Source organism: Aythya ferina (assembly GCF_964211825.1).
Source record: "Aythya ferina genome assembly, chromosome: 1".
Lineage (NCBI taxonomy): Eukaryota > Metazoa > Chordata > Aves > Anseriformes > Anatidae > Aythya > Aythya ferina.
The window spans coordinates 72587235-72614135 of NC_140296.1; the positions used below are offsets into that span (position 1 = coordinate 72587235).

Sequence of the window (26901 nt, forward strand, 5' to 3'; positions counted from 1 at the left end):
CTAGTTTTTGGACCATCAGAGTTCTAGCTTGTATTTTTGGCTCTGCCATTTTAGGTCTAGCATATGCTATAAAAAATATTGCTGGTACCCAAGCAAAACAGAAAAACATCTGTAAACACAGCTTAAATGAACAAGAAATCGCTTTTGTTGATTATAAAGTCCCCTAATTGAAATAAATCTGCCAATAAAGGCATCTACAATAGCAATCTTGCTATTTGTAAGAATGGAGCTGGGGGTTGGCCTCTTCTCACAGGTACCTAGCAATAGGACTAGAGAGAATGTCTTCAAGTAGCGCCAAGGGAGGTTCAGGTTAGAAATGAGGAGACATTTCCTCTCAGAAAGAGCAGTCAGGCATTGGAACGGGTTGCCCAGGGAAGTGGTGGAGTCATCGTCCCTGGGGGTGTTCGTGGTGATTGGTTGGACATGGTGATTAGGGACATGGTTTAGTGGGTGACATTGGTGGTGGGGGTTTGGTTGGACCAGATGATCCTGGAGGTCTTTTCCAACCTTTGTGATTCTATGATTCTAACGTTTAGGTAAGCTGTCTATGTAAGCAGATGATGAACACATTTCCTGAGATTTTTGTTTCTGTTGGAAAAATAAAGCTTCACTTCCTATGTATTTACGTCCTCTCTTCCTAGAACACCTCTGCCACTACTACTAGAGCAATGAAACCATCTCATTTAGGATACTTCCCATATGTGAGGGAACAAATGTTGCAACTTGGGCAGTCTCATAACTCATCAGTTATCAGATGCAAATTGCTGAAAATAAAGGTTTCAGGAGTGGTACCTGTACTTTCCTCAGTGACACAGTCACAAATCGCCATCCTTGGCTAAGTAATCAGTGATGTCCATAGAAAGCTTTGATGTAAAAATGTCTCTGCTGAACCAAATCAGCCTAAAATTACTTTGTAGAGATACTGGGTGACAGAATTAGACAGACAGTGTTCAGTTTGGAGCTACTGGCAGAAAAATGGGCTGTTTTGAATGTATGTTCATATGTAGATATGCGTATCTGACTGTGAGTAGCACCCTCTCTCTGAAGGCATGTAGCTGTAGACCGGGTGGCCAGTTAGCAGCACGTAGTTATCCACAGGGGCTACAATGGCTGCAGAGAAGCCGAGGGGAGCCAAGACCCTCACCGCACGGCCAACCCACGGCGATGCGGCGAATGCCATTTGGCTACCGCCGGCCACACCGGAGTCGCTGCCGTGGTTCGTTCTCTAAGTGCTCGTTTCTGTAGCCCGCGACCTTAACCTCCACGGACGGCCCTGTTTTCCCTCACAAGGCTGCACAGGAGGGCAGAAGAGGGCCGGGCCGGGCACAACGGGGCGGGAGCACCGCACCGCGCCGAGCCGAGCCGCCGGGGGGCGCCGGGCAGGTGCGAGGGCCGGGACCGGGGCCGGGACCGGGGCCGGGAGCGGCGCTTCGGGGCCACCCAGCGGGGCAGGGGGCGAGGGGGGAGCGGGACCGGGTCGGGACGTGCCAAGCCCCGCCGCTCACGCCGTTCGTCTGCGCAGGGAGCGCGGTCCGGCCGCCGCCGCCTCCCCCCCCGGAGGCTCATTATCCGGGAGGCTAATCCCGGCCGGCCCCGCAGCCGCAGGATGTCCGGTGAGTACGGGCTCGGCCGGCCCGCCCGCCATTAGCGGCCCGGGGTGGGGATGGGGGGGAAAGAGGGGTCGCCATTTGGCGGGGGGCGAGCCGGGCGGGCTCCGTGCGGCGGCGGCAGGTGGAGCGGCCCCGCCGGCGGAGTCGCGACATGGCTGCGACATGGGGCTGCGGGGGGGGCTCGGCTCTGCCGGGGAGGGGTGGTGAAACCCGCTAGGTGCGAGGTGCGGCGTCCTCTGCCTTGTGCTGCCCGGCGCTGGGTTCCCGGAGGTTACACGGATCACTCAAGCAATGACTAGTATTTCATTTTTCAAAGCTAAACATGACTGTTTTACAGCCATTATTGTGCTTAATTGCATATTATAACATCGTTGCATTTGATTTTTCACAGAGATAGCTTACAGTCTATTGAGTAACGCAATTGCGGGTTCTCGAAGCGGAACCTAACTGTTCACCACCGAAAGATACTTAATAAAATGCGCTAAATGAGAAACAAGTCTCCTCTCTGTAGCCTTCCAAGATAAGCTGTAATCCTGCCTGGTAAAATTCAGTGTTGCTTTAACGATAAAGGATTTGGTTTGGGTCGGGCAGGGCTTTGTTAGACCCCAAGAAATGCTGCGCGCCGCCAAACGGCAACGTGTGATCTGCATGGAGGCGCTGGCTGTGCCAGCACAGCGCCCATCGGTAACACGAGCATCTCCACTGCTGGACCCAGACCAAGGAAGCACGGGAATTCGTATCGCCAAGCCATCGCTTGATTGCTATGGCAGGAACCCTCTCTTTGCTGAAAATGTGCATAGGAATTTCTGTGGGTGGTCTGGCAAAGCCTTTCACAACGTTACTCATTCTACCTACTTGTGGCGAGATATGTCTCCCTGGTGCTGAGGCTCCAGTTGTCAGCTGGAGCCGAGCTTTCTGTGCCAGATGCTTCTGAAAATGGTTGTGGTAGGTCAGCGAAGCCAGGAGGCTGTGACTTTATCTCTGCAGTAAGCCTGACCCGCCTTTGGTCAAACATGCCTCTGGGGGAAGGTGCACAGGGACCTGGGTGTGGGAGGGGGGTAACAACACTACTATCACAGGAGATGAGGTGGGCAGGGGTGGCCATGGCCTTGTTGCTGCAGGTTTCAGAGCGGGCACAGACCTGAGCTGTAACGTGCTGACCCCACAGGGATCACATTTTTAGTGAAGGGATGAGAAAGGAACAGCAGATGGTAATGGGGAGGGATGTAAGAAAACAGCCAGTGTTGGTTAGCACACAAGACCGTACATATGGGGGACATAGCCAGCCTGTTGGAGATTTTTATCTCTTCTATGTACTCTTATTCTTATGCGTGACAGCAACGTATTATTTAGAGTGTGCCTGCAGGAGAGTTGTAGCCTACAAGTCTCTGTCTCCCATGGCAGCTTTGGAGTGGGCAACTTGACAAATCTGTTACTCCAGGAGCCGCTGCTAGAGCACATTTATCCTTTCTCTGTCTGTCAGAAGACAAAAATATGTTTACAAAGCTATGTCTGTTGGGTTATGAAAGAAACTACTTAAACTTGTCTTAAAGCTGGCAGGTATGTGTTTCATTCAGTGCTTATTTTATGAGTAACTTCTGACTCTCACTGGAGTTTGTTCATTCTCTGTCTCCCCTTTTTCTGTGATCATCAAAGTGAGAACCGCTCAGTCTGCTTGCTGGTGCAGATTCCAAGGCTTTTCTGCAGCCCTAGAACTGGTTTTCAGGCCTGTTTAAGGATATTGCCCCTGGCAGTTTTGTCTGAGGCACTGCTATGAGTAAGTAGCATAAGAAGCTGGTGATCTTGACTAAAAAATCTGGAACATGTTGCGCATAAAATCACTCTGCCTATTGTAGTGATTCACATTAATTTTGCTATTTTTTCTGTGCTGCCATCTGCAGCTTGGGAGTGGTCTCTAAAATAACTCACCACAGTTATTTCCTTGGAAGTCTCTGGTTTCTGCTGAGAAACTTTTGCCAGTGCTGGCAATGGTGATTTCTAAACTTGCAACTTCATGTGCTGTGTGGTTGTCTAGATAAGATAAATCAGCAGTCATAAATTCATACAACGTAGTTTTAATGTGATTCTAATCATACTCTTACTTTTCTTATAATTCACTGAGAGTCAATGATATCAGCCATAGGCTTTCACAGCTTGAAAACAATTTGCTTGAAAACTCAATACTCTTCACACTAGGTGTTTTCTGTGACAAATCCTATTGTCATTCAGCTCAAAGAACTGAAAAGTATGCATAAAGCTGTCCTTGACACTTCTAAAAAAGAAAAAAAAAATCTAGTTGCAATGAATTTTAAGTACCAACACCCTTGGCTTTCAAACTTAAAGATCAAATATTGCTGCTCTTGCAGCTTGCAATCAGTGGGTGAAGCCCTGTGTAGATTAAATTAAAAGCAACATTATTCTTTCTTTAATTTAAATGGGAATTTTTCACAGAATCACAGAATTTTCTAGGTTGGAAGAGACCTCAAGGTCATCGAGTCCAACCTCCAACCTAACGCTAACAGCCCTCCACTAAACCATATCCCTAAGCTCTACATCTAAACGTCTTTTGAAGACTTCCAAGGATGGTGACTCCACCACTTCCCTTTTTGGCAGAGTTTATTTTCGTAGATCTTTATGCAAATCTTATCTGTAGTTTTGAGTTTTAAAAATAGAGTAATTATAGGGACAGATTTTCAAGGAATGGTCTAAACAGGGAAATTAAAGTAATGCTTTTTTTTTTTTTTCCCCTTGAAAACATGGATTAAATGAAAGAACAAGTAATGATAAAGTCTTTTGATTTTAGCCCCCACCCGTGGATCTTTAACAGAGTAACTGATAGCTCTGCATCATTTTAGAATAGCTAGCATATGTTTCTGTTTGCATCAGTAACAGTTTAATGTTGTATGGTTTCAGCCAGTAGTTTGATTATCAATTTAATTACCTCTGTAATGGTTCACTATATTAAGAAGGCCATAAAATGTATCCCACAGCAGATTTGCAGGAGACAAAATTGGTTTCTTTACTTTGCTAAGCATTAGCCAAAGTTTCTTAGAAGCTGTATTCGTTCAGCTGTTTGCCTACTTCTCGTTCTGACCACAGCTTTCGTCTGAGAGGTGCTGGCATGAAAGTATGTGTAAGATGTGGTAATTTGCCACACCAGCTTGCCGAACTCTTTGATGAGCAGCTTGTTTAGTTTTAGGTGCATTATATATGTAAATATTTGGTTTCTGTAGCTAAAAGAATTTGCAGAAGCAGTAAGGAGATTATGTGCTCGGTTTTATGGTTGTTATTTAAAATAGCGGTTTTAAGATTTAAACACCTACTCTTTTCACAGTTTGCTTTTTGTACTAGCCTACCCCCCACATTCTTCTCACTAGTTGTTTTATTACTTTTTTTGGCTGGAGATGCTTGTTGCCTAACACAAAAGTGCCTAAGTGCCTTTCTTTGCTGAGTCTTTTGAGTCTTTGTGTCTTTGGAGAATAATTTTATTGCTGAAGTGGCCTTCAGCTTTTTTTTTTTTTTTTTTTGGTGTGTGTTGGTCATTATTATTTTTTTTTGGGTGTGTGCTTGTATTTGTGTAACCTTTTGGAAAGCTGCAGCAGGGGCAGCTTACAACTGTCCTTCCAAACCTCTCCACATAAGCCCCAGTTACTCGTTGTTTTTTGTGACACCCGTAACTTGCTTGAGCTGTTGTGATAACAGGAGGCTCAGGTGTTTCCACAGAGAAAGCTCCTTTTTACTTGGTTTGCTTCTGGGAATTGTGATTAACAAGGCTGTTGGAATTTGCTTAGCTGAGGGATCTGCAAGCTGGTTTACGTTTGGGTGGATGACTGAGTGTTTTGGCTAAGTTTGCCACTGCCGAAATTGTTGAGTGTTGTGGGGGCCTGTGGTGGTGTAGGAAGAGCGCGGTGTCTGTGCCTGCTGAGAGTTTGGGCCTGGCTGGTGATGGGGGGACAGACCAGCACACAGAGGGTCTGGGTTTCCCTCTGGGTTTGTATGACAGGGAAATGGAAGTGCTCGGCATCTGAGGGCTCCAATGCTAGGGCAGAGGCTTCAACCTGTGCGTTTCGGCAGCCTCTTGAGGGCAATTGTTGGGTGCTCTGCGCTGGTTCTGCCAGATTCCTTCTGAGTGTCTCTCATGGATCCTGGAAACCGTGTGGCATGGTGTTTTGTTTTGTTTTTTAATAGTTTATCACAATTGCTTGTCCCTAAAAATGATGGTGGTTTTATACGAGTAATTCAGGACAAATTCTTACTGAAGTTCTGTAGCTTAGTGGAATTCCCCTTGTCCTGTGTGACCCAGTTACCTTGTTCTGGTTAATGTTGCAGCCTAGAAAGCTGAGGTATTCCTTCATCTCTGAGGGATGCCCATCACATCACTGAATTTTTGGTTCTGGCTTGCCCCATAACCCCAATAATGTCTCTGTTGGAGGGCAGAGCTGAAGAAGCAGCAGCTGGTGTCGCAGGCCCAGTACCTTTATGAAACGTGCTCTAGTACCTTTACAAAACTGTGCAGGAGTGTAGCTTGCTTTCTTTTTTATTGTAACTTTTTTTTTATTCCATATGCCTTTTGACTCTGAGGAACACAACTAATTTTCTCAGAGTTGCTTAAGGTAAGGGAGCCTTAACTTTGGCGGGGCTGCCAACCTCAGCAGCAGTTCCTTTGCATATGTCAGTAGGTACCAGTTACTCAGCCAGCACCAGTTACACCAGTACAGAGGGAATAAAGTGAAGAATAATGCCTGGTAGGTTGATTTAGTGAGGTAATGGAAAGAAAGGTATTTCTGGTTTGTATTTAACTTTTTTTTTTCCTTAGCTTTGGCACTATATAAACAGGAAAACTTTCTTTATCAGTTGTATTGTTAGATACAATGTTATGTTAGATAAATGTACAATCTAAATATTTATAGATCAGCTTGTTTGATTTGTCATTAGGTTTAGGCAACGTGACCCAGAGAATTATTTGTTTAAGACTAGTCTGAAAACTTCCTACCTAGTATTATGTAAATCGGGGAAAAAAAAATCAGAAACATATATTCTGCAATGATGTTTATTGGATTTTCTATTCAGTTTTGTCCTCTGGGGGAATTTGGGCAAGAAAAGAGCTTATCACAGGAGCTGCAGGTTGTTATAAGCTATAGCCTGTTGGTTAGCTGGAGGAGGGAGATTGTAGAGCCAAAAGAGCTTATGTTAAAGCTGTAAAATGACTCTTCTGAATATTTGCTTGCAGTAACGGATCAAGCCTTTGTGACCCTCGCTACTGATGATGTTTATTGCCAAGGAGCTCTGGTTCTTGGACAGTCACTGAGGAACCATACGACATCTAGAAAATTGGCAGTGCTAATTACACGAGGTGTTTCCAGTGGGATGAGGTAAGAATTCATGTTGTTTTGGAGAGTGATAATATGGAAAAAATAAGAAGTAATGTGAAGGATTTTAATAGGCTCCCTGAGGGTTTCATGGCATTGTCTGTAGAATTTCCCACTTGGCCAGTGATTTCTGAGGGGAGTCCCAAATAATATCCATGATATGACTGTAAGCCTGGTAAGAATTCACTTGCAGAAATAGAGCTTGTGGCTGGAAGTTGATTCTCAAGCTCATAATTGGGAACGTTAGCCAAAAGTTTGGGAAGTAGGCTTTTAGTGTCTTGCTTTTGAGCCAAAATAAAGGTGGTATTGGTTTTGTTTTTTGCTTCCTCCAAGTGTTTTTTATTTTAGGGAGAGCAAGATACCTACCACCTCTGACATCAGAACTCTCCCAAGACATCAGTGGCTCAAATTCAGATGACTGATCTTAAACTATTAGCGCTCTGCTAACATGATGGGGAATACATTTCTTTCTGCCCTTTTTTAAATCACTTTCCAGTTTGGGATGTGATTCTACAGGCACGACAGAACTGTGTGTGCAGAAATCTCATTAGATCTGTTGAACTCTAGCCTTGATTTTTTGGAGGACTGTGTTAGTTGTTAAAAGGAACATGACATGCCACAACTACTCAAGCTCTTAATCCTGCTGTGGCTTAGGAAGTGTGCAAGCTCACAATTTCTGTATGCCATTTGAAAGTATTAGCAATGCAGCTGGCTCAAGAAACATAATTTCCCTTTTTTTGCTCCTTTATATATCCATAAATCTGTTTTTCCAGGATTTCTCTCACAGATAAGATCTGTGATAACAATGAAACCTTCCTGAATGACTTTTAAATACATTTGACAACTGGGTGGATGCTAAGTCTCAATTTTTTCATTTCTTCCTGCTCCCTCAATCTTCACTGGGACAAGACCCCCTATCTCCGCCTCCTCCCCCCCTTTTAAACCAAGGATAACATTTTTAAAAGTTTGTCACTGAACTATGTTTCTAGAAATCTGTATCTGCTCTTTATTCTTTCATAGTTAACTTCTGTCACTTGAAGATCAGGTGAGCAAAATCTAATGATTCTGAAATCTCGATAATCAGCACAGGCTTTTCTCTTTCTGTGTTTATATGACATCCAGGGCTTCGTAGTTAATAGTGTAATGTAAATAAATGAGCTGCTTAAAATACTTTTTTTTTGTGCCTTGAAGGAAAATTAGCTACTTTGATATCACCTATTAAATTCATGTGAAAGAGATGCACAGAGAAAAGATGTTTTCCTGAAAGTCTCATTTGAGATGACTTACAGTAGTGAGCAAGCATATAACTTGTGTTTTAGAAGGTGCAATTTTGGAGCTGCTTTTGCTCAGGCATGATAGGTGCTACCAACTGCACTGACAGTGCCTGCCACACATAACACAGTACGGTGCTGTTCCTTAGAGACGGTTGTGCAGGAGTGAAAGTTACTTTAATTTCTGTCAGTGTTTCTATAGGAGACTGAGTAACTAAAGTAAGGATTGTTTTCTCCTCCATGCAGCACCTGTCATTTCTGAGATGTGCTGGCATCCCAAAGTGGATGTGCTGCTCCCTTAGTGGAAGAAGCGCTGGTTTATGGCCTCGTATCTGTCACTTCAGCAGACTGTTTACAAGGACTTTGAACTTTCGATGTCGTTTTCTAACCAATCAATCTAACCTTTGTTACTGTCATAGTAAATGTGCTGTGTGTCACTATTTTCATGCCAGAAGTGGAGTCTGATGAACCTCCATAAATTTCCTTCTTTCCCTCCACTGCTTGCTCTGGTAGGTCTGTCCTGCGCAGCGTGTTCGATGAAGTCATCGAGGTGGATGCACTCGACAGTGCTGACTCGGTCCGGTTGGCTCTGTTGCAGAGGCCAGAACTGGGTGTAACCTTCACTAAGCTTCACTGCTGGACTCTTACTCATTATAGCAAATGTGTCTTCATGGATGCAGACACTTTGGTGAGTAGAGTAGGAGCTGTGGCAACGTTTTTGTCTGTCTTAAACAGCTGCTCTGGGTGTGGGATGCTTCCTCGTCTCACAACCTAGTGGCCTACAAAGTGACCAGATTTGCTGGGGGACACATGGTCACAGAAGCTCCAGCTGGATGTTTGGCAGTGCTCACAGTTCTGCTCACTGCAGAGAAGTGGATCCTGTTTCTGAGAGTAGCCTCAGGACTGTCCTCAAAAGATATTAACACACACTATGCAAATTGGCTTCTGACAGATGTTTAGAAGAGATCTCTTTCATACGCTTCTGTTTGGACTTATTCTGGTCAGGGAGGCAGGCTCGTTATAAAATGGAGGGGGGGGGGGAAAAGCCAGAAACATTCATATTTTTTTCAGATGGAGATTAAAAAAGAAAAGACTAATTTTGGCAACAGTCATGCCTTTCTCTGCACTTAAGCACTTCATTTTGAGAGAGTGGAATGCATTTTGATTTAATAAGATTATAGTTGCATTAGAAACCAAATTAAATTATTATTCTCAGGGAGTGAGGGGAAAAGCGTATGATTTCCTGTTTAATGTTAAAGGAAGAAGGCAAGTATTTGGCTGTGTTTTTTAATTGAATTAAAAAGAAAAAAATAGTAATCGTTCTATTTTTCACAGTGGCTCCCTTGATGACTGTTATGGGTGGGGTGCAGGCATTCAGTGACTGCACAGCCGTCTTTCCACCAACTTTAACGCTGACCTGGGCCTTAACCCGATCGATTTTTCCCACTTCACTGTGAAGCTTTGAAACCAAACCAAAGCAAGACTGAGCTTAACATACATTAGAAAACCAGTAAAAAGAGGCATTTTTTCTGCTACCCCTTTAGTCATCCTGTTGCTAAGTCAAATTGTTTGGATTCTCAGCTATGTTGCAGTTACTGGGAACAATGGATTCTGAGAAAGTGAGCTAAGAAATAAGGAGACTACGTGTTTTCATGGTATGTTGTAATATTTAAAGGGACCTTTTGGAGGGTCTCTGAGGCTTATGAAGTAATTTCATAGGGTTTGCACTTTTATCAGAGAAGTCATGGGGAACCACAGTTAATGTTACCTTAGTATATTAAAAAAATAAGTGCTAGCCACAAACATGTTTGGCATTGTATCTCCTGTTATGCTATGCAATCTACATCCTTGGTAGAACTAAACTGAATTTGTTAGTACTGATTTAGCTACTCATGTTCCAGAAAAAACATCTTCGGTAACAACTACTTTTCTACTACTGTCTCCAAGGTGCTTTGCAATGTTGATGAATTGTTTGATCGAGAAGAGTTTTCAGCAGCTCCAGATTCTGGCTGGCCTGACTGCTTTAATAGTGGTGTATTTGTGTTCCGACCATCTTTAAAAACTTACAACCTGCTGCTCCAGTTTGCTGCTGAACATGGCAGCTTTGACGGTAAGGCATAACAGAGGGGCAAGGAGTAAGAGTTGAAGTGCAAGAAATTAGATTCATTCTCAATAAGGCATTTTTTCTGTAGCTTCCATGCTATCTGGCAGAATGGAGAAAGGCAGGAGTTCTCTAGGCTTTAAGTAATTATGTTTCCACAAAAATTTATGGTGTGGATCTTTGCCTCTTACACAGTATTTAGGACATGTTGACTTACTGCAGGCTGTGATTCCCAGAAAATTGTAATGAAGGGACATTGTGTCTGAGTCTCGCTCAGTAAGTTTTAATTTTGCTGTCTGGTTTAGGAGAGGGAAATATAGCTGATCTTCTGCTCTGAGGGAGACCAAAACCCCTTCCTACTCCTCTCTTCATATGTTCCAATAGGACTCCACTTACATTGAAATTGCATCAGAGTGGACCAGGTATTACTCACTTGCACCTGCTCATGTGGCCATTTTCTCAAGTCTAACCTGCAGTCCCGTGAACACACCAGTCTCACATCCATCCCTGGACACGAAATTTTGATGTAAATTTGCATGTTATACATTATGCTAATACTGTTTTATGTATGCTTTAGGGGGTGATCAAGGCTTGTTGAATAGCTTCTTCAGCAACTGGGCAACAGCAGATATTGGTAAACACTTACCTTTCATCTACAACTTAAGCAGCAGTGCTGTGTACACCTATGTTCCTGCTTTCAATCAGTAAGTAGTGACGCTTTTGGCTGATTATAAATCACTGTAGCTTGCTAGCAACAAATCATTTATTACAAGAAAGTGAGAGAATAATACTGGCATATTCTGTTAATTTAAATTACAGCAGTAAGAAATGACATATTTTGTAAAAATTGCATAATAGAAGCTTAAGAGCAATACAAAAGTTTCTTGTATCTATCTATGGGACAGATAGAGTCCCAGAGTTGGCTGCTTTGTCTCAAAAGTTGCTTCAGAAAAGCTTTTCCCAAATTTGGAAATAATTGAATTACTTCAACATTAGCTTCTGACAGCTTTATTTTAAATTTCTTCCCCTTTTTTCCAGTCAGTTCTATAGGAAATAGTTGGGATTTTTCTTTCTCTCTATTTTTTTTTTTCTTAAAACAAAACAAACAAACAAAAAAACGACATAGGCTCTTCCTTGAAACTGAATTTGTGCTGGTAATTATATTACCTCAGACAGTTCAGTTAGAGAATCTTTTCTGGCAAGAGGCAAGTTGCTTTTAAGATTTAGGGTGTCATGAATTACTGTTACAGTTGCATGAAGCATTCTTTTTGGGGAGTGAACTTAGGATGATGTTTTTATTAGTTATTTTCAAAATGAGATCAGTGTTAACCAATTCTGTTGATTTGGTGTTTGAAGTGGTATTTATTTGTGAACAGGGCATGGAGGAGGACTGGAAATGGGACTGCATTTGCACTTTCCTTCATGAATTTTTCTACTGGAATTAGCAGAGGGAAGCAAATGGCAGTGTAGCCTTTTGTTTACTGTATGCTATGTGAAATGCCTTAATCTAAAAAGATAAAAATGTTAATATATATACTCATACTGAATGTGTTGCTGTTAGAAAATGTCAAAATTACTTCACCAGTGAGAGTAAGCATGTTTCTTTAGCAATGTATATATGCTAAAATTATCTTTGATGTATAGACCTGTATGTTTAATTTCTACAGTTTTGGCAGAGATGCCAAAGTTGTTCACTTCTTGGGAGCAACAAAGCCCTGGAACTACAAATACAACCTTCAAACAAAGAGAGTTATGCACGATGGCACCACCTCTGGGTCTTTTCATCAGCTGTCATTTCTTGCCCTCTGGTGGAATATATACAGTGCCAGTATCCTGCCTTTGTTAGAAAAGCTTCAGAAGACGGAACAATCAGAATCTGAGGAATGCAAGGTAACTATCAAGGAGTTAGTGGGAATGTACTGAGTCACAGAAAAATTCTGAATACCGCCTTCTCCAGAGGAAAGAATTACGTGGGAGAACATCTGCTGATTGGCAATAGCAGTGACTGCTTCTACCGGCATCTAAACTAATAGTTTAGGAAGGACTTGGGGTACCGTGGCTTTACAAAGATTTCTCCCATTCCCCTTCTTAACTGAGGAGGAGTTTGTATGGCAACGTATGTAAATGCGTTCTGCAAATTAAACACAAAATATGGGACAAATTAGGCAGAGAAGGTGATCATCTGGCTATGAAACAGACTTCTGACTTCTTGAAGCTAAGCTGATTTAGACCATCACACTAGGCTTTGAGCTGTAGTAAAATCTACCTTTTCAGCCCTGCTTTTTAATTTGTTTTATGAGAGCTTTAAGAAATCAGATTTGCATAGGCAGAGTTAATAACATTTGGGATGTTATATAAGTTAGTTGTACATCATCAAGCATTTACTGAACTCTTTACTCGTTTTTTCATCAGAAGTACAGCAACGTATAGTTTTCATGAATAGAATAAAAATCTGTTGATAAACAGATGCTTTCTTGGAGACCTACATTATAAACTAATGAGTAGAAACTGCTCTAGGGAACCCGATTTGGCAGGGGGGTTGGACCCGATGATCTCTTGAGGTCCCTTCCAACCCCTACAATCCTGTGATTCTGTGAGTAGAAGGAAGATAAGATTTTTAATTTCATATCCAGATGTGACAATTTAAGTCACTTTTATGCATATATAAATATTTTCTTTTATGCTTTATAAATATTAAACTGTTAACCATCATTACATGAACTGCATAGTGCCATGTGATCAGTTGGACAATTATCATCAAAGCTCCAGAGAGGAATTTGGTTTATAAACGTCATGACAAATTGGAAAGCAGAGGAAGGAATGGGAAGGTTTTGATCTCATACTTCAATGCATTTTAATTTAAAAAAAATAAAAATAGGCAGTGAAGAAATAGTTCAACTGCAGTAACATTAAGATAAAAGGACGTGTTAGGTTTCCCTCCTGATGATGGCAGCATACTCTTTAGTTCATAAATCTAAATTGCAATATGCTCTGATACTGGGACCGCAAATTGTTTGGCTTTATTAATTTCAATGCTGAAAACGTTAGAAGTGAAGCTGTTGGAAATAAGGTATTGATTTCCTGCAAAATTTTATTTCAGTGACAGGATGTTCTTGTTTTTGTTAGCATACTTTCAATGGAGTTGAAATTACACTGAAAAAGGTTGAGCCTTCTGAGGCCAATTCGCTACAAATGCCTGTACCTCCAGAGCAGACATATGAAATGACTTGTCCACCTGAGGAACTCAGTTTCGAAGTTGTAAGTGTGCTGTACATTCTCATATACAGTAACAAAGTAAAATGGTATGCTAAAATAAGATTTTGATTTAGGTTTCTGATCTGGGAGATTATAGCTTCTTCACTTTAGCTGTCACCATTGATTTTTTTTGCTTTCATAAGAAATAGTCTCAAGAATATTTTTCTTTAATCTTTAGTCATGTGTGCGTGACATACCTGGAGGCTGAAAGAGTTTGCATCGAGATTACATACTGAAAGTTGTTTAGATTCCTTTTATTACATTTTATTAAGGACCTATGTTACTAAATTAATCTACTGAGTATTAATGTTCCTGTAAATAAATATTCTTAAAGCTAAAATCCTTTTATCCCTTTTGTGTAGATTTTTTTTTTTTTTTTTTTATCCCTGAAGTGCTGATACAGAAAACTGTTCCTCAGATTTCAATGATTCAGGCAACAAGGAGTATTGTGCAAAGAATTCGGTGGTGATCACTGCAGAGGCCCTGGTATTTCTGTCACTCTTCATGTATTTGGGTATTTCTGTTGCACTGACTCTCCTTATTTCGTGCAGAAATGTGACTGGAGGTAATAGAGTAACGTTTCTGCAGGTGTAAGTCACTGTGTGTGTATGATAAGCCATGCTATAGCACGGTACAATTAGGGGAAAATAAAATCGATGTTGTAATGTCTACTCTTGTGGGCTATTTTCTGTTAAGGAAAAGACAGTTTTTATTATGTTCAGCACTTCAGACTATAGTTGCTCCATAAAATTAAGCTGTAGTCTTCCCTCCTTTCTTTTCCACTCTTTTCCAGTGTGGAAGTGCTGAAGGAAAACTGCAAACATTCCAGTCTTACAACTTAAGAATGATTCTTTTAGCAAGAATGTTTTACCTTGTGTCTGATGCATCTGACCATTGGAAATGCTGAAATTAAATAGGGAATACATTTTCCAGATGCTCTTTTGGGGTGAAAAAATAACAATGTTTACTTAAATTCAAATGTGAATTACACTATTTTATTTTTTTTAATTACAATAGAGTAAGATTGGTTTATGGGAAGACTGTATTAATTTGAAGTGAACAATCCGATTCTCTTCTTAGTTAGGAACACCATCATTCCATTTTATGTTGCTTAGCTTCAGTAGTCTTGTGAGTCTTTTGCTTTTGGCAAAAGAGACCCCTGAGTGGGGGCTGTCTCCTCATTTGTGTTTCAATGAGTGGCAAAGGCAAATATTTGGGGAAATATTTTTGGGGCAGCCTGTTTTATTTCTGTTTTGGAATACATTGTTCTGTTCTCATTCTGTGCATATAAAAAGCTTGAGTTACAGAGCAAGCTGGAATCCTAAAATGAGATTTGTTTCACATTTAAGTTTGGCCTTATGAATGTGGACATCTACTGTGAGCTAGTTTTCCAGGCTCTTTCGGTAGTCTCTGAAAAGTGTCAGCCACTCTTGAAACAATCTTAGGATGAGATGAGCTGCCCTCTGGAGGTACTTATCCTGGATTGATTATAGTAGGAGCTTAGATTCGGTGCCATTTTGATAGCTAAAGCTGGGTGAGATTAATTTTGTCCTTGTTGATAATATTTCATGATGTTTCCTCCCATCCATTGCTTTTCTCTATCCCAAGACTGAAATCCGCTTGTATTGTATGCATTCTCATGATAAGGAGACTGTGGGGAAAAAACTTGTTCTCCTAATAAAACCTCAGTGGTTGTATTTTAGCAACCTGTATGTGAAGTTGAACAATGCGGTTTTAACGTCCATCCCTCTGAGCCTGACAGACCTTCAGAACAACTTACTTCTCATCCTGCATTTCAGGAAACCTCAGAACTGGTACACGTAGCTTTCTGCATTGCAGTTTGGTTGATAATTGCATGCATGTCTTTGCTGCCAGCATCATTTTGGAAAATATCTACTAACAATGTGTACAATGTGTAAAAATATTTCATCTATGTAATTAATTTCTTAACCTCTTCCAATACTGGCGTATGATCCCATTTTAGCAGTTATACTTGTAATTTTTAAGTGTATATTTTTCAGTGCCAGCTTGTAACTGTCCAATAACATAATCATCAATGTTTTTTGTCATGTTTTGTTAGTTCTTTTCACCTGCTGAAGTGATGTTTCCAAGCAAGTGGAAGGCGATGTACTGCAAGTCAGGCACAGAGCCTGAGCTACAAGGCTGTGCGATCTTGCACTGCGTTTATCTGTGGGCAGTGTGACAGCAGTACCGAATTTGGCAATAGTGGAGTGACAGGGTGTCAAGGAGTTGGATCTTGTGAGGTGCACAGCACAGACATTTTCCTACAGAGGAAAATGGGTAGATTGTCACTAAGGTGACATTTTTTAAGACTAAGAAACAACTTGGTAAGAGAAATTGTAGCTTCTGTGCAGTGAGGGTGTTTGGGCCCTAGCTAATTATGAAAACATGTTGATTCCTGTTCAGCTGTTAACTTATCCAAGGCTGTTGGTAATTTTTGCTAAAGGTTTTAATAATAATAATAATAATTTAAAAAAAAAAAAAAAAAAAAAAACACAAAGGAATCTCCTTGCATTACTGTAGATATGTATATACATAACCTAAGAATTAAATAGCATGAATTAAATATGCATATTTGCATGTATATGGAGCAAGCATGCACTTCAGAGCATTTATTGATCTTTAAAGTCACGTACAGATTTGGTCCCAGGCAAGGATACGTAGGAAGAGTGCAGTTAACTTGAGTATATAGTTTCATGTTGGCTGTGCCAAATACCTTACCAGGTCTGTGGGTGCAAGTCTTGTGTAAGTCCTGTGCCCCAAACTGGCAGATATAATGGCAATTCCAGGGCACTTAGTTGGTTTAAGCCTAATATCTCACTAATTCCAGTTAATCAGTCCTATTCTAAAGCATGTTTATAACTGAATAGGTGAGGGCTTCACTGGAAGCCTGTTCTGGTTGGTTTTAACTTTGTTTATAACATGAGATGAGTTGTTTGCCCCTGAGCCTCTTGGAATAGTACTGAAAGCAGATTTTCAATACCTGTCTTTATTAGCCTTTGTTGTATTTCTTCTTTATTACTGGTTATAATTGTTGGGATGTTCTACTTTTACTAACATTGGTCAGTCACATACATGTTTTTTCTTTTATTTGGTTGAAATTATCACTAATAATATATCTTACTTTTCTGCACCTGTGAAAACTTGATCTTGAACCATGATTCAGAATTTTGTAATGTCATTCCAACTTAGTCTCACATAAATATCAGTCTCCTGAATTAATTTAACACGTGGTTCATGTCTGATAAATAACACTAATCTCACTGAAGATGCAATAAAATTCTTGGCCAAAATGTTCCAAAAGGAACTTAGGCCCGTATGAGAGCCCCGTGATGAAATCTCATTGTATTGTTGCTGAGTGTGCCAAGCTTTGAGTTAAGAGAAGCAAAATAATTGCTTGGTGTGTTCACAGATGCTAAGACAACGAGATCACGTTATCAAACCAAGCATGAGTGTTTAAATACTGTTTGTTTTTTGTTTGTTTGCTTGCATGTTTTAACTGCAACTGTGTAAAGCAGGAATTTGACTTTCAAGTATTAACTTCACAGCACTGAAATAAGAACAATCAAATAACTGTTTTCCTACTGTTGTGCTTCTTCCTGCAGAATGAGGTTATGCATTCTGTTTCAGAGCTCTCAATTCACCTCAAACCAGAAGAACCAAATCCTGAAGATGAACGGAGAAAATGGGAGGAAGGGCGTATGGACTATATGGGAAAAGATGCTTTTGAACATATAAAAAAGAAACTGGACACATTTTTACTTTAAGATGAAGTGAACTGTAATGACCGTCATGATCTCTTTCTTCTATAAAAGCAACCTTGAGCATTTGGATATCTTCGTAGTTTATTTGACACCAAAGTTGAGGGAAGATTAACAGATAGAGACTCCTGTTTGTTTTGTGTTTTTTAACAGTTACGTGTGCCTTATCTTTATTGTTCTCCAATAGTGCCTTCTGAGGTGTAATGAATGATACCTTCTGAGTCTGAAACTGTTCCCCATTTAGTATGGTGCAGGAACAGTCATGAGTAAAATATGTTGGAAGTTGAGATTATTTCAGAGTACTTTTATCTCTTAGAAGAGGCTTCAAAAACTTTTAAAATGAAGACCTTTCTCTTGAAAGCAAATTAACAAGTCCCAGGGCAACCATGGTGTAGATTTCAATTTGGGAGAAAAGTGAGATGAAATCGTGGCCTCGTACAAGTCTATAACTAAACTTTTTCATTTAAGTATAATTAGGTTTAGAGTACATTCAGACTTTGTCAGAGATCTCTAGTGGATATTCTGCCTGTTTTATATGGAAACTGCTCAGGTACCAGTGTGATGAAGAGTAGTCTTAAGGTAAGGATAATGTATGTTAACCTTTTATGTTCTTGCTATAGGATACTGGTTTTTGTTTGTTTTAATATACGTTAGCTTTACTTGTGTGTTCAGAGTTGCATAGTTAGAGGAAGAAATGCTGACTGACACTATGGTATAAACCTTCTGGTGCTTCATATTACTTTGTTTACAGTACTCCAGACTGCAGCTGACAGAGGCATTCTTCTCATTTAGCATAGTTGCTCCAGTTTGAATGAAATTGAAAACACAATTAGTACTTGTTGTAGTAAATAGGCCTTTTAAGGATCTTTCAAACAATAGCTCTATGTTGGAACTAATAAATCTGAGTGGAGTTCCAGAAAAATGTATTGATGAGACTCCTTTATGTTAAGTAAGGGGATTGCTTTGTGAATTTGGGTATTTAAATGTGACTAATCATGGCAAGTTTGTTTTAACAAACAAGAAAAAAAGAAACACTTTGAAAGAAAGAAGCTTGTCAGGCATGCTAATATGATAACATATTCAGCAGCATTATAAATAACTGTGTCAAATCTTAGAATGAGAATTCTGCTGTGCTGATGTGGGACCTGAGACATGTTTCAGTCTTAATCTGTCACCAATTTTGGTATAGATAAACCTAATGAAATAATTCAGGGGTTTTGTTTAAAAGACAGTGGAACAAAGTTACACAGCAGAGGGATTACCATAGATGCTAGTGAAGGAAAAAGAGGGGTAAAAGGGAAGGAAATGGTGTTTTCTTTTTCTTCTGCCAAAAAGGATGGGAAGAGGGGGGATAACTTGCATAAATTAGGAAAGGAATGAAAGAGTAAAAAGATTCATTAAAGGAAGAAAAGTGATTTTTGAGTATTTTAGAATTACACTATTGCAAACATTAGGTAATAGTTACTTCTACTTTTGTGGGCTATTTCCAGTTTTATCTAGTTCTTTTTCTCATTTATTCTCAGTATTCAGAATATGGGAATTGTGGGTCTCTGTCTTTGGTGGGTCTGTTGAAGTCAAACTCCTAGTCCAAGTTAGGTGTTTAAGGTCTCTGAAGTTGAAGAGAGAGATGTCCAGAAGATAAGTCTCTCCACTGATCATAAAGGGACCCTTGACAACTTGCCTTCCCATGGCAGGTAACCTTCACACGTTAACGCAGGCAGGCCATTTCTGCATCTTGTTTTGTATGGCCCAGCACAGCACTATCTGGAGATTATGTAGTGTACTGAATGTATTCACGTGGCGTTTGATATACTGATCTCTTTCTTAGTCACAAGTTACTTGTGCACTTCTGAAAAAGTACTCCATTTTATAATTATTTTACTGTTATTGCTAATAAAATGTAAAACAGTTTTTGAAAACTCTATATAACAGTAGTCAGCAACGCAAACTCGTGCTTCATGCAGCTGTACTACGTTAACTACTAGATCTCAGTGGGAGCATTAATTAGATTATGGGAAAAATTACTGATGTGAAATCAGTAATCAAACAGTTTCAAAATAGGCATATCGATGTAGTAAAAGGAGCTGTTATGGAATACATCTGAAAGTGTTAAGATGTAAAATGGTATTGTGTGTGGATTATACAGTGTTTTGCAAAGAAATGTAGCAGACTAATGTCATGGAAATAAAGCAGAAATGGAGAGTACCTGTGAAGTCATGTGCTCATCAGATGATGCATGGTTAAAGATTGTTTATGTTGTGCCAGGGGGTGCTGTTTGTGACTGACTGCTTACTTTGTTTTCCTTTCATCTTATTAAATTGCTTTTGAGACATTAGTGCTGCCAGCTGAGCAGAATTAAAAGGTGTGAGTTACAATTATTTCTATAGGCATACATAATTATAAGCTTAGAATCTCTCTTGAATTAACACAACAGTAGTTGGGTTATTGTGTTTCACAGAAAAAAATATAGCTGCTGTTAAAAACCTTGCCCAAGTTTTTGTGCATTAAGTCTTCACACACAAAACGTTGAAACAGTTACAAGTGTTGTGGTATCTTGGTGGGTTCTAGCTCCCTACTGCTGTCACCAGAGTGTGAGAAGGGACAGTCTTTTCAGTTTATCCAGAATTTGCATGTGCTGTATTTTGGGCAGTATCCTTTGATCTTTGTGGACATCACTGTGAAATTGTGGGGCCACAAGCAGGTTTGGAGGGTGTTCTGTGCAGCATGTTGTCGTGAACCACAGGGTTTGCTAAGTCAAGGCATTGCTTGTAAATAAACCAAGCCTCACCCAGAATTTCTTCCATATTAAGATATGATGTAGCTCCAGGTACTTTTAGGGTAAAGAAAGTCAGGAAAAATAGACTTTCTGATAGCACCACTCATCCCTGAACAAGACACATTTTCACTTTAGAAACTTGGAAAGGTGCTGTAGAACCAGCACTCTGTCTCGATGAAATGCTAAGGGAAAAGATGACATATTAGATTAAGAGATCTCTGGTGGTTTTAATTAATGTCTGGTGTGTGTGTGGTGGGTGTCAGTGAGGGTTTTGCCAGCATTGTTTAAGCCCTGGTGACCAGTGAAGCAGCTGTAAGGACTTTGAAAGGCCAAACTCTGACCTATTGCTGTGTGGCAGACTTGGCATTTCAAGTGGACAGCTTGTGTTTGAGTCACAATATGCTGTCTCCTCTGCTATCATGGGCTTAGTTATTTACAGCAGAACCTAGGAGGGTAGTTTCATTTGCAATACAATAGTTTTATTGGGTGCTCTTCATTTAAAAACAGGAGATACTGTGGGTGTGCCATAAGGAAAATTCTTGAAAATCTTAGACGAGTGGGTTAATGCACTTCCCAAGCTTAAGGGAAAAGGAGATTGTTGTTCTTGAAATGTCCCTTCTTACTGTACTGCCTGGTGTCTTGTGAGGACCTTGCATTTGGTTGTTCTGGGAAAGAAGAGTTTTGTCTCTGTAGTTCAGCCTGCTCACACCAGTTATGTTTTGTAAGGCTGATATTTGGGAAAAGAAAAGAAAAAGAGCCTCTTTATTTTTCTGCCTTTATATTTTCTTGTCCCTGAACGTGAGACTGGGTTATTAGCAGGTGGCTTTATATGTGTACATGCTTCTGAAAATGTCTGCAGCATGCCTATTTATTCTGTGATGGCTTCTGTTGCTTTGCTAAGCTAAACTGTTTTTGATTCATCTGACTGAAAATAACATGAGAGGGACCTGTTTTCTCTTAATTAATACTGTTAGAACGATTTTACCATTCCTTAAAAGTATTTAGCTCAGTGTATGAGAAAAAGTCATATCTGTTTCCTTTTTTCCACAGTTTTCACTATTATGAGGTTTGATTATTTTTAAATCAGCCCTATAAATGAGATAAAATGGCTAGCAGTCAACTCTAAATAGCCTGCAAAAAGGCATGTCAGTTAATACTTCTCATTGGAATACCGTGCATTTTCAATGTGTGGGCTGCAAAATGCTTCAGCTGAAAGTCTGTTCATCCTGAGCTGTCTGGCTCATGAACAAGTAGTTTATGTGGTGCTGAGTTACAAGGGGCAACGCTCAAGGAGTTTGTTACCTCCTGGTATAAATTTTGCACTTTTAATAATTGCATATCATGATTTCAGCAAAGGTATTTAAAAATAATAAGTTACATATAACATTATAAATCATTATAAAAACCATTAGAATGCTTGCAATGATACACCATGAATACATGAAAAGGCACAGTTGCAAGCCTTTTCCTTAACCTTGCTTTGGAGGTTGCCAGGTTCCTTTAAACTATCAGTAAATTGAAGGGAAAAACATTCCTAGACAGTCAGGGTTCAATTTGTGATTATTTTAATATTTTTCCCACCTCAGGATGACAGGACATTAACCACCTCAGAGGAGTGTTTGTTTCCATTTACAGGACTGTAGAGGGATCTGAACTGTGATAGATGTAGGTGGTTTTCCTTTAGATGTGTAATACTAGAAACAGGTGATTTTCTTTTATTTTAGACTTAAAGAACTGCATTTTTTCAAAGCCTACCCATATTATTAAGTATTTGGAACAAAAACGATCACTTGTGATTGGTGGGTACCTGTTTTTTCATTCTGAAACCTTCTTAAATTCTTTGTGTTTCAAAAACCTACAGCCTTTAGAAATGTGGCAGAACAGAAGCTAAAGTCATTCACAATCTGCAATATCCCCATTTTCCTCAGAAATGTCACTTTTTTTTTTCCCCTTTCAAACATCTTGGTAATGCAGCACGGTAATGCAAAGAGAAAATATGCTTTTAATAAATTTGAGTTTTGCAGAGTTGTTCAGAAGTAATTTTGCAATTAAAACATTCTACAGAAATATTCTGAGATTCATTTCAACACTATGTGTGTATGTATTTTAGCCTACAATCCAGTGGGGAGCAGAAGTCTTTTGATTTCACTTCTTCCCTTTCATTACTCGTGTAAATGAGTTGTGTCCCCCAAACACAAATTTCTGTTCTCAGTTTGTCTGTTACGCAATTATTTGTACTCTCAGGTGATGGGCTCTAGTGATTTATGCAGTGGTGTTCCCCTGGGTCACAGCAGAGAGCAAGTCAACGCGTCTGTGGTATTTAAACACGGTGAAGTGAGTTATTTTAGAAGCTTATTGTCTCACTGTTGTGAGACTCAAAACAATTACTTTGTTGAGTCAGTCTAGTGCAGAGATTCCAAATGTTATTTAATAATGATCAAACTATTTAGATGGAAGTCAGCTTCATACATCACAAATGTCAGACATTTGTACAGTTCAGCCACAGCCCTTTCCATAAAAACAAACTTCTTTTGTTACAGGGCTGCTTCCCTCTGTATGGCACCTGTATTTAACCATATGTAGGCGCATTCTCCTGTGGTTAACAGTGGCTTGGTGGTTTACAAGGTCTCTCAGATTCGCCTAATAGGCCAGTTCATGTGGTGCTTCTTCCCTTCTACAAAGGGAGAAGCCATGAGAAAACAATGGAGAGAGCATCATATATTCCTTTTTTTTTTTTTTTTTTTTTTTTTTTTTTTTTTTAATATCATTACATTTTTTTCAGAAAAAAAGCACTCCTTTGTAACTGAGTTTATTTTTTAGTATCATACAGATGCAAATGTGTCACATTTGACAAAAACAGCCTTTTATTCGTTAATGCATTTTATTTGGAAGCATGCACCCAGGACAACTCTTAAGCATGGTGTTGGGTTCACCTGCTTTAGGGGGAATGTGTGTTCCCGGGACATAGGAATAGCGTGATGTCCTGCAGAGCAGGCTGCTGGATGCATAAAGTCAAGAGATCTGCCACCGCTCCATGGCCAGGATCTGCAGGAAACAGGTAAAATAAGTTACCTCATAACTTTAATAATAATAAAATCTAAATAATTTCTAATTCTGGTGATGATTTACCATGTCTCTGCTGCGAGGTGAAGGGCAGGCTTTAGTGCTGGATGTGGTATCAGCCCATCCAAATGCCCTCTGCTCCTGTTGCTAGCTCTTAGCCTGCCTTTGACCACGGGCCAGAAATATTCACACTCTGGTCAGAGATTGGTTTTGGGGGTTTCGCTGATGTACTGGGCTTCCCACTCTGCCTGCAAGACCTGTGTTTTTGTGCTGCCTGCCTCTTGGCAGACCCATTAGTCATGGCCCAGCCTGTGATGGGGCAGGTTCTTGTGTCTGACTGGTTGGGGGTGGGGAGGAGAGTGCTGGGGTGATCAGAGGGTAACTTTATGGCCAGGCTTTACTGGCAGCATAGATGTTACTGGGCAGGCTGGACTGACTCTGACTTTTGCCTTTGTTCCCCCCCGAGCAGCAAGATCGCTCCTCCATCTCTGAGTCAGCCGAACTGGCTTTAAAGCACAGGGTCTTTTAGGCTCTTTTCTTTCCTTGTGAATCCAGCTGCTCTGGTTTCAATCCCCGTCAGACACAGAAAAATATCTTTTGACAAGTTCTTAGCAAGGCCGATCTGGATTTAAATGCTATCAAGCAGTAAGAACAAATGTATTTTTAGATGCTTCTGTCAAGCCTGACATTGATCTGTCTTATCAGTTCATTGTCAGATTAGCCCTTTGATTTGTGCAGAATAACATCCGCATAATTTGCTCGGTGTCCTTTTAGAGGAAAAATACTAAGTGGAAATAACGTGAAGAAATACCATTTTTGCTGTATGGAGACTTCTTTTGGTGCTGCATCATGGTCACAACGTGTGCTCTTTAGACCAAAACATTGTGACTTACCACACTGGTGATGTGCACATGGGGGATAAAAGTCAGGAGCTTGCTTGAAAACACCTCAAAAAGTGTGTAATTCCAGGCACACGTGCTGTTTTGTCCTGAGGCTGGTGAAAGGACTGGGACCAGCTGTCACAGCTCGAGAGCTGCACGCTGCTCTGGGATTACCAACCCCGCAGTGCTGTGCTGCCCTGGCCTCCTTATCTCCTCCCTGTTCTACAAGGGGGAAAATTGACACATGGGTGACCTTCGTATTGTGCAAAGCTGATAGGTTTAGGGAAACAAGTTACCTGAAGCTTCTGCTGGTCTGGTCTTGCCCTCCCTTGTCACTTGAAATCATGCAGATATTTAGCTGCATGGTAGGAGTGAACACAGTGCTCAGGAAGGCTTAGAAGTTGTCTCTGCCACACAGTGTACTTTTTTCTTTTTTAAGCAGAAAATGTAGGAGCCTCTGCATAAAAATTGGAGCTGACACAAAACCCCTGCAAAAACGTGGTTAGGATTATATATTGAGCAATGATTTAGTTAACCAGAGAGCAGCGAGAGAGGATTAGACATTTTAATTCCCTACCTTTCCCTAATGACTGTGCAGAGTGCTGACACTTGTTTGGCTTGTCGAATATGACCTATACATACACTGAGGTGATTAGTGTGCTGTGAATTTTTTAACACCTCCTGCTGAAATCAAAATACCGTCTTCCAAAACAAAGCACATTTTTCATGGAGCGTATTAGTGTGGAGCATATGAAATCGGGGGCATTACCGTTGAAGTGGGACATGCAGCTTATGAATCAGTCTCACAGATTGTGAAATTTGGGACCTATCTTGTCCAGGCAGCTGGATGATGATTTTCAATGCTCTTACACAGAACATGATTTAACAACATAGAAAAGGTGCGTCAGTAGGAATCGCCGTGGTTTAGCATTCCAGAAGAGCTGGATACTTTCCTGCTGAATTTGGGATTGTAAATTTAGCTACCTACTTTTTTTAAACATACTTGCAGTTTCTTTGTTTGTCTTCTCCCCGCTGGGAATTCTTATGTGATAGATAAATGAATGCACAGATAAAGCAAACTGTTGCTGTAAAATAAAAGCTTATATTTCTTAGAGGCCAGTGTGTTTTCATGGCTCCAAGTTAAATGCATAACTGTGCTCTAAGCACACAACAGCTTTTTCTATTAAAAAGGCAAGGCTTGAAAGGAGAGATCTACTTGGACTCAGTCCTTTTGCCTTAACAAGCATGTTACCTGTATATACAGCAGCAATTAAAGTTTGATTTCATGCCATCTATAACTTATTTGAATTTAAAATCAGTGAGGAAAGAAATTTTGGTTCATTTACCTGGATATTTGATCTAGAATTGTGCATTTGAGGTATAGATTATACAGGTGACTCAGACAAAATATGTTTTGAGCATATATATATATATATTTTTTTTTTTTTTTAAAGTATAGGCTGAGTGAATTTTTGTGAGAGAAGAGATCGTCCCTTTCAGTTATTACAGTGTAATTTGTCCCCATCTCTATATGACTGTAGTCCTGTGCATGTGAAAATTAGTACCTTTTTTAAGCTAACTGTACTTTGATTTTGGTATTAAAGCATGTCATCGGCTTTGTTGGTTTCTTTATCACACCAACAGAAGGGAAACATGCCGCAGCACGGCTGCAGCCATGGCTTCCATACGTTATTGTAAGAAGAGAGCTGCTGTGGGACTGGAGTCAGCGTCCTGCGATGCTCTTCCACAGCCTTCCCTATTCTGTTCACTATGGTATCAAACAAGGGCTCAGTGTCAGCTGAGAGAGGATTTGCCTCAGAAGGATCTTGGGAGAGATCAAACAGCAGGGGAGGGTCATGACGGGTTACACTGTCCCCGAAACACGGGCAAATTCGTCTTCCAAAACAGGCTCTGGAATCTTCTGGCTGGAATACTGGAGTCACATAAGGAGCTTTCCATGTGGTGCCCCCTGTAACAAAACCACATTTGAACAGCTTAGTGGCAGTAGGAGTCAGGGAGGTCCCTGGAAGGGTGGTTCAAGTTTTAAGTTACCTGCAAGCTCCCCTCGTGGCTGTCATGTCTGGGGAAAAAGCTCTTTTGGGGACCTGGCAGGGACTCAGGATTGTTTTCATGACTCAAAGGCACATCTGAGCTGTGAGTGCTGGCAAGGCCACATACACTTGGTGGATGCTTAGGTCTAGTATTTTGGGTGCAGAAAGCCTGCCCATTTCTTGTGACCCTTTAAAACTCTATACTCCTCTTGGTGGGGAAAATGGAGAATGTATCCCCCATTTCTCAGTGTAGATACAGGTAGATGGTGGTTCTGCTAGCTCTGTATGTCTGAGCCAAGAGCAGCACCTGGGCAGGAGCTGATGCAACACATTTCTGTGCCCATTTTCAAGCACTTCTTCAAATAGGGCATTAATGGCAGGCCATGAAAACAATAAAATGTGGGGGATAGTTGTTAAGTGAATACCATGAATGCAATCAGTTTGCAGCTTCAGAGCTTGTATTTCACCAAGCTGTTGTACTGACCACTGGATAAGTGCAAACTAACTTGTAGTGAAAAAATGACAAAGTAAATGTAGTTCAAATGGGGATTTTTCCTTTCCCCCTCCCTCCTCCTTTCCCTCTGTTCCTCTCCCTGTGTTTAGAAAGCACTACACTGAGCACGTTCCAAGAGGAGGCAAAGAAGAGCCCAGTAAGAAGACAGCTATTAGACACTACATCTGAAAAAGGAGAGGAGAAGAAAGGGGATCTTCAACACTTGGAGCCCTTTCTTTGAAGCATTGA

General features: G+C 40.5%; 1 protein-coding gene and 1 pseudogene across 7 annotated transcripts in view; one reads left to right on the plus strand and one right to left on the minus strand.

Moving 5' to 3' along the window:
* The first annotated feature begins 1454 nt into the window (after positions 1-1454).
* On the plus strand, positions 1455-19743 carry GYG2 (glycogenin 2). 6 transcript variants are annotated; one of them, XM_084505907.1, is made up of 10 exons: positions 1464-1613; positions 3267-3387; positions 6841-6982; positions 8764-8938; positions 10198-10360; positions 10929-11055; positions 12019-12241; positions 13478-13609; positions 15310-15420; positions 17233-19743. In XM_084505907.1, the coding sequence occupies exons 2-10, from the start codon at positions 3384-3386 to the stop codon at positions 17392-17394; spliced, it is 1239 nt and encodes a 412-aa protein (XP_084362033.1). In that variant the 5' UTR covers positions 1464-1613; positions 3267-3383; the 3' UTR covers positions 17395-19743. The 6 variants fall into 6 exon arrangements, with proteins under 6 accessions (XP_084362032.1, XP_084362036.1, XP_084362034.1 ...); XM_084505906.1 differs by lacking the exon at positions 3267-3387 and having other exon boundaries at positions 1455-1613; XM_084505910.1 differs by lacking the exon at positions 3267-3387 and having other exon boundaries at positions 1455-1613; positions 15296-15420; positions 17233-17460.
* The window catches only part of LOC311429727 (arylsulfatase H-like), a 37705-nt pseudogene continuing 29620 nt past the window's right edge, over positions 18817-26901 (minus strand). Inside the window, exon 10 of the transcript XR_014698872.1 lies at positions 18817-26077. The product of XR_014698872.1 is annotated as an arylsulfatase H-like (transcript). The remainder of the gene's footprint in view (positions 26078-26901) is intronic.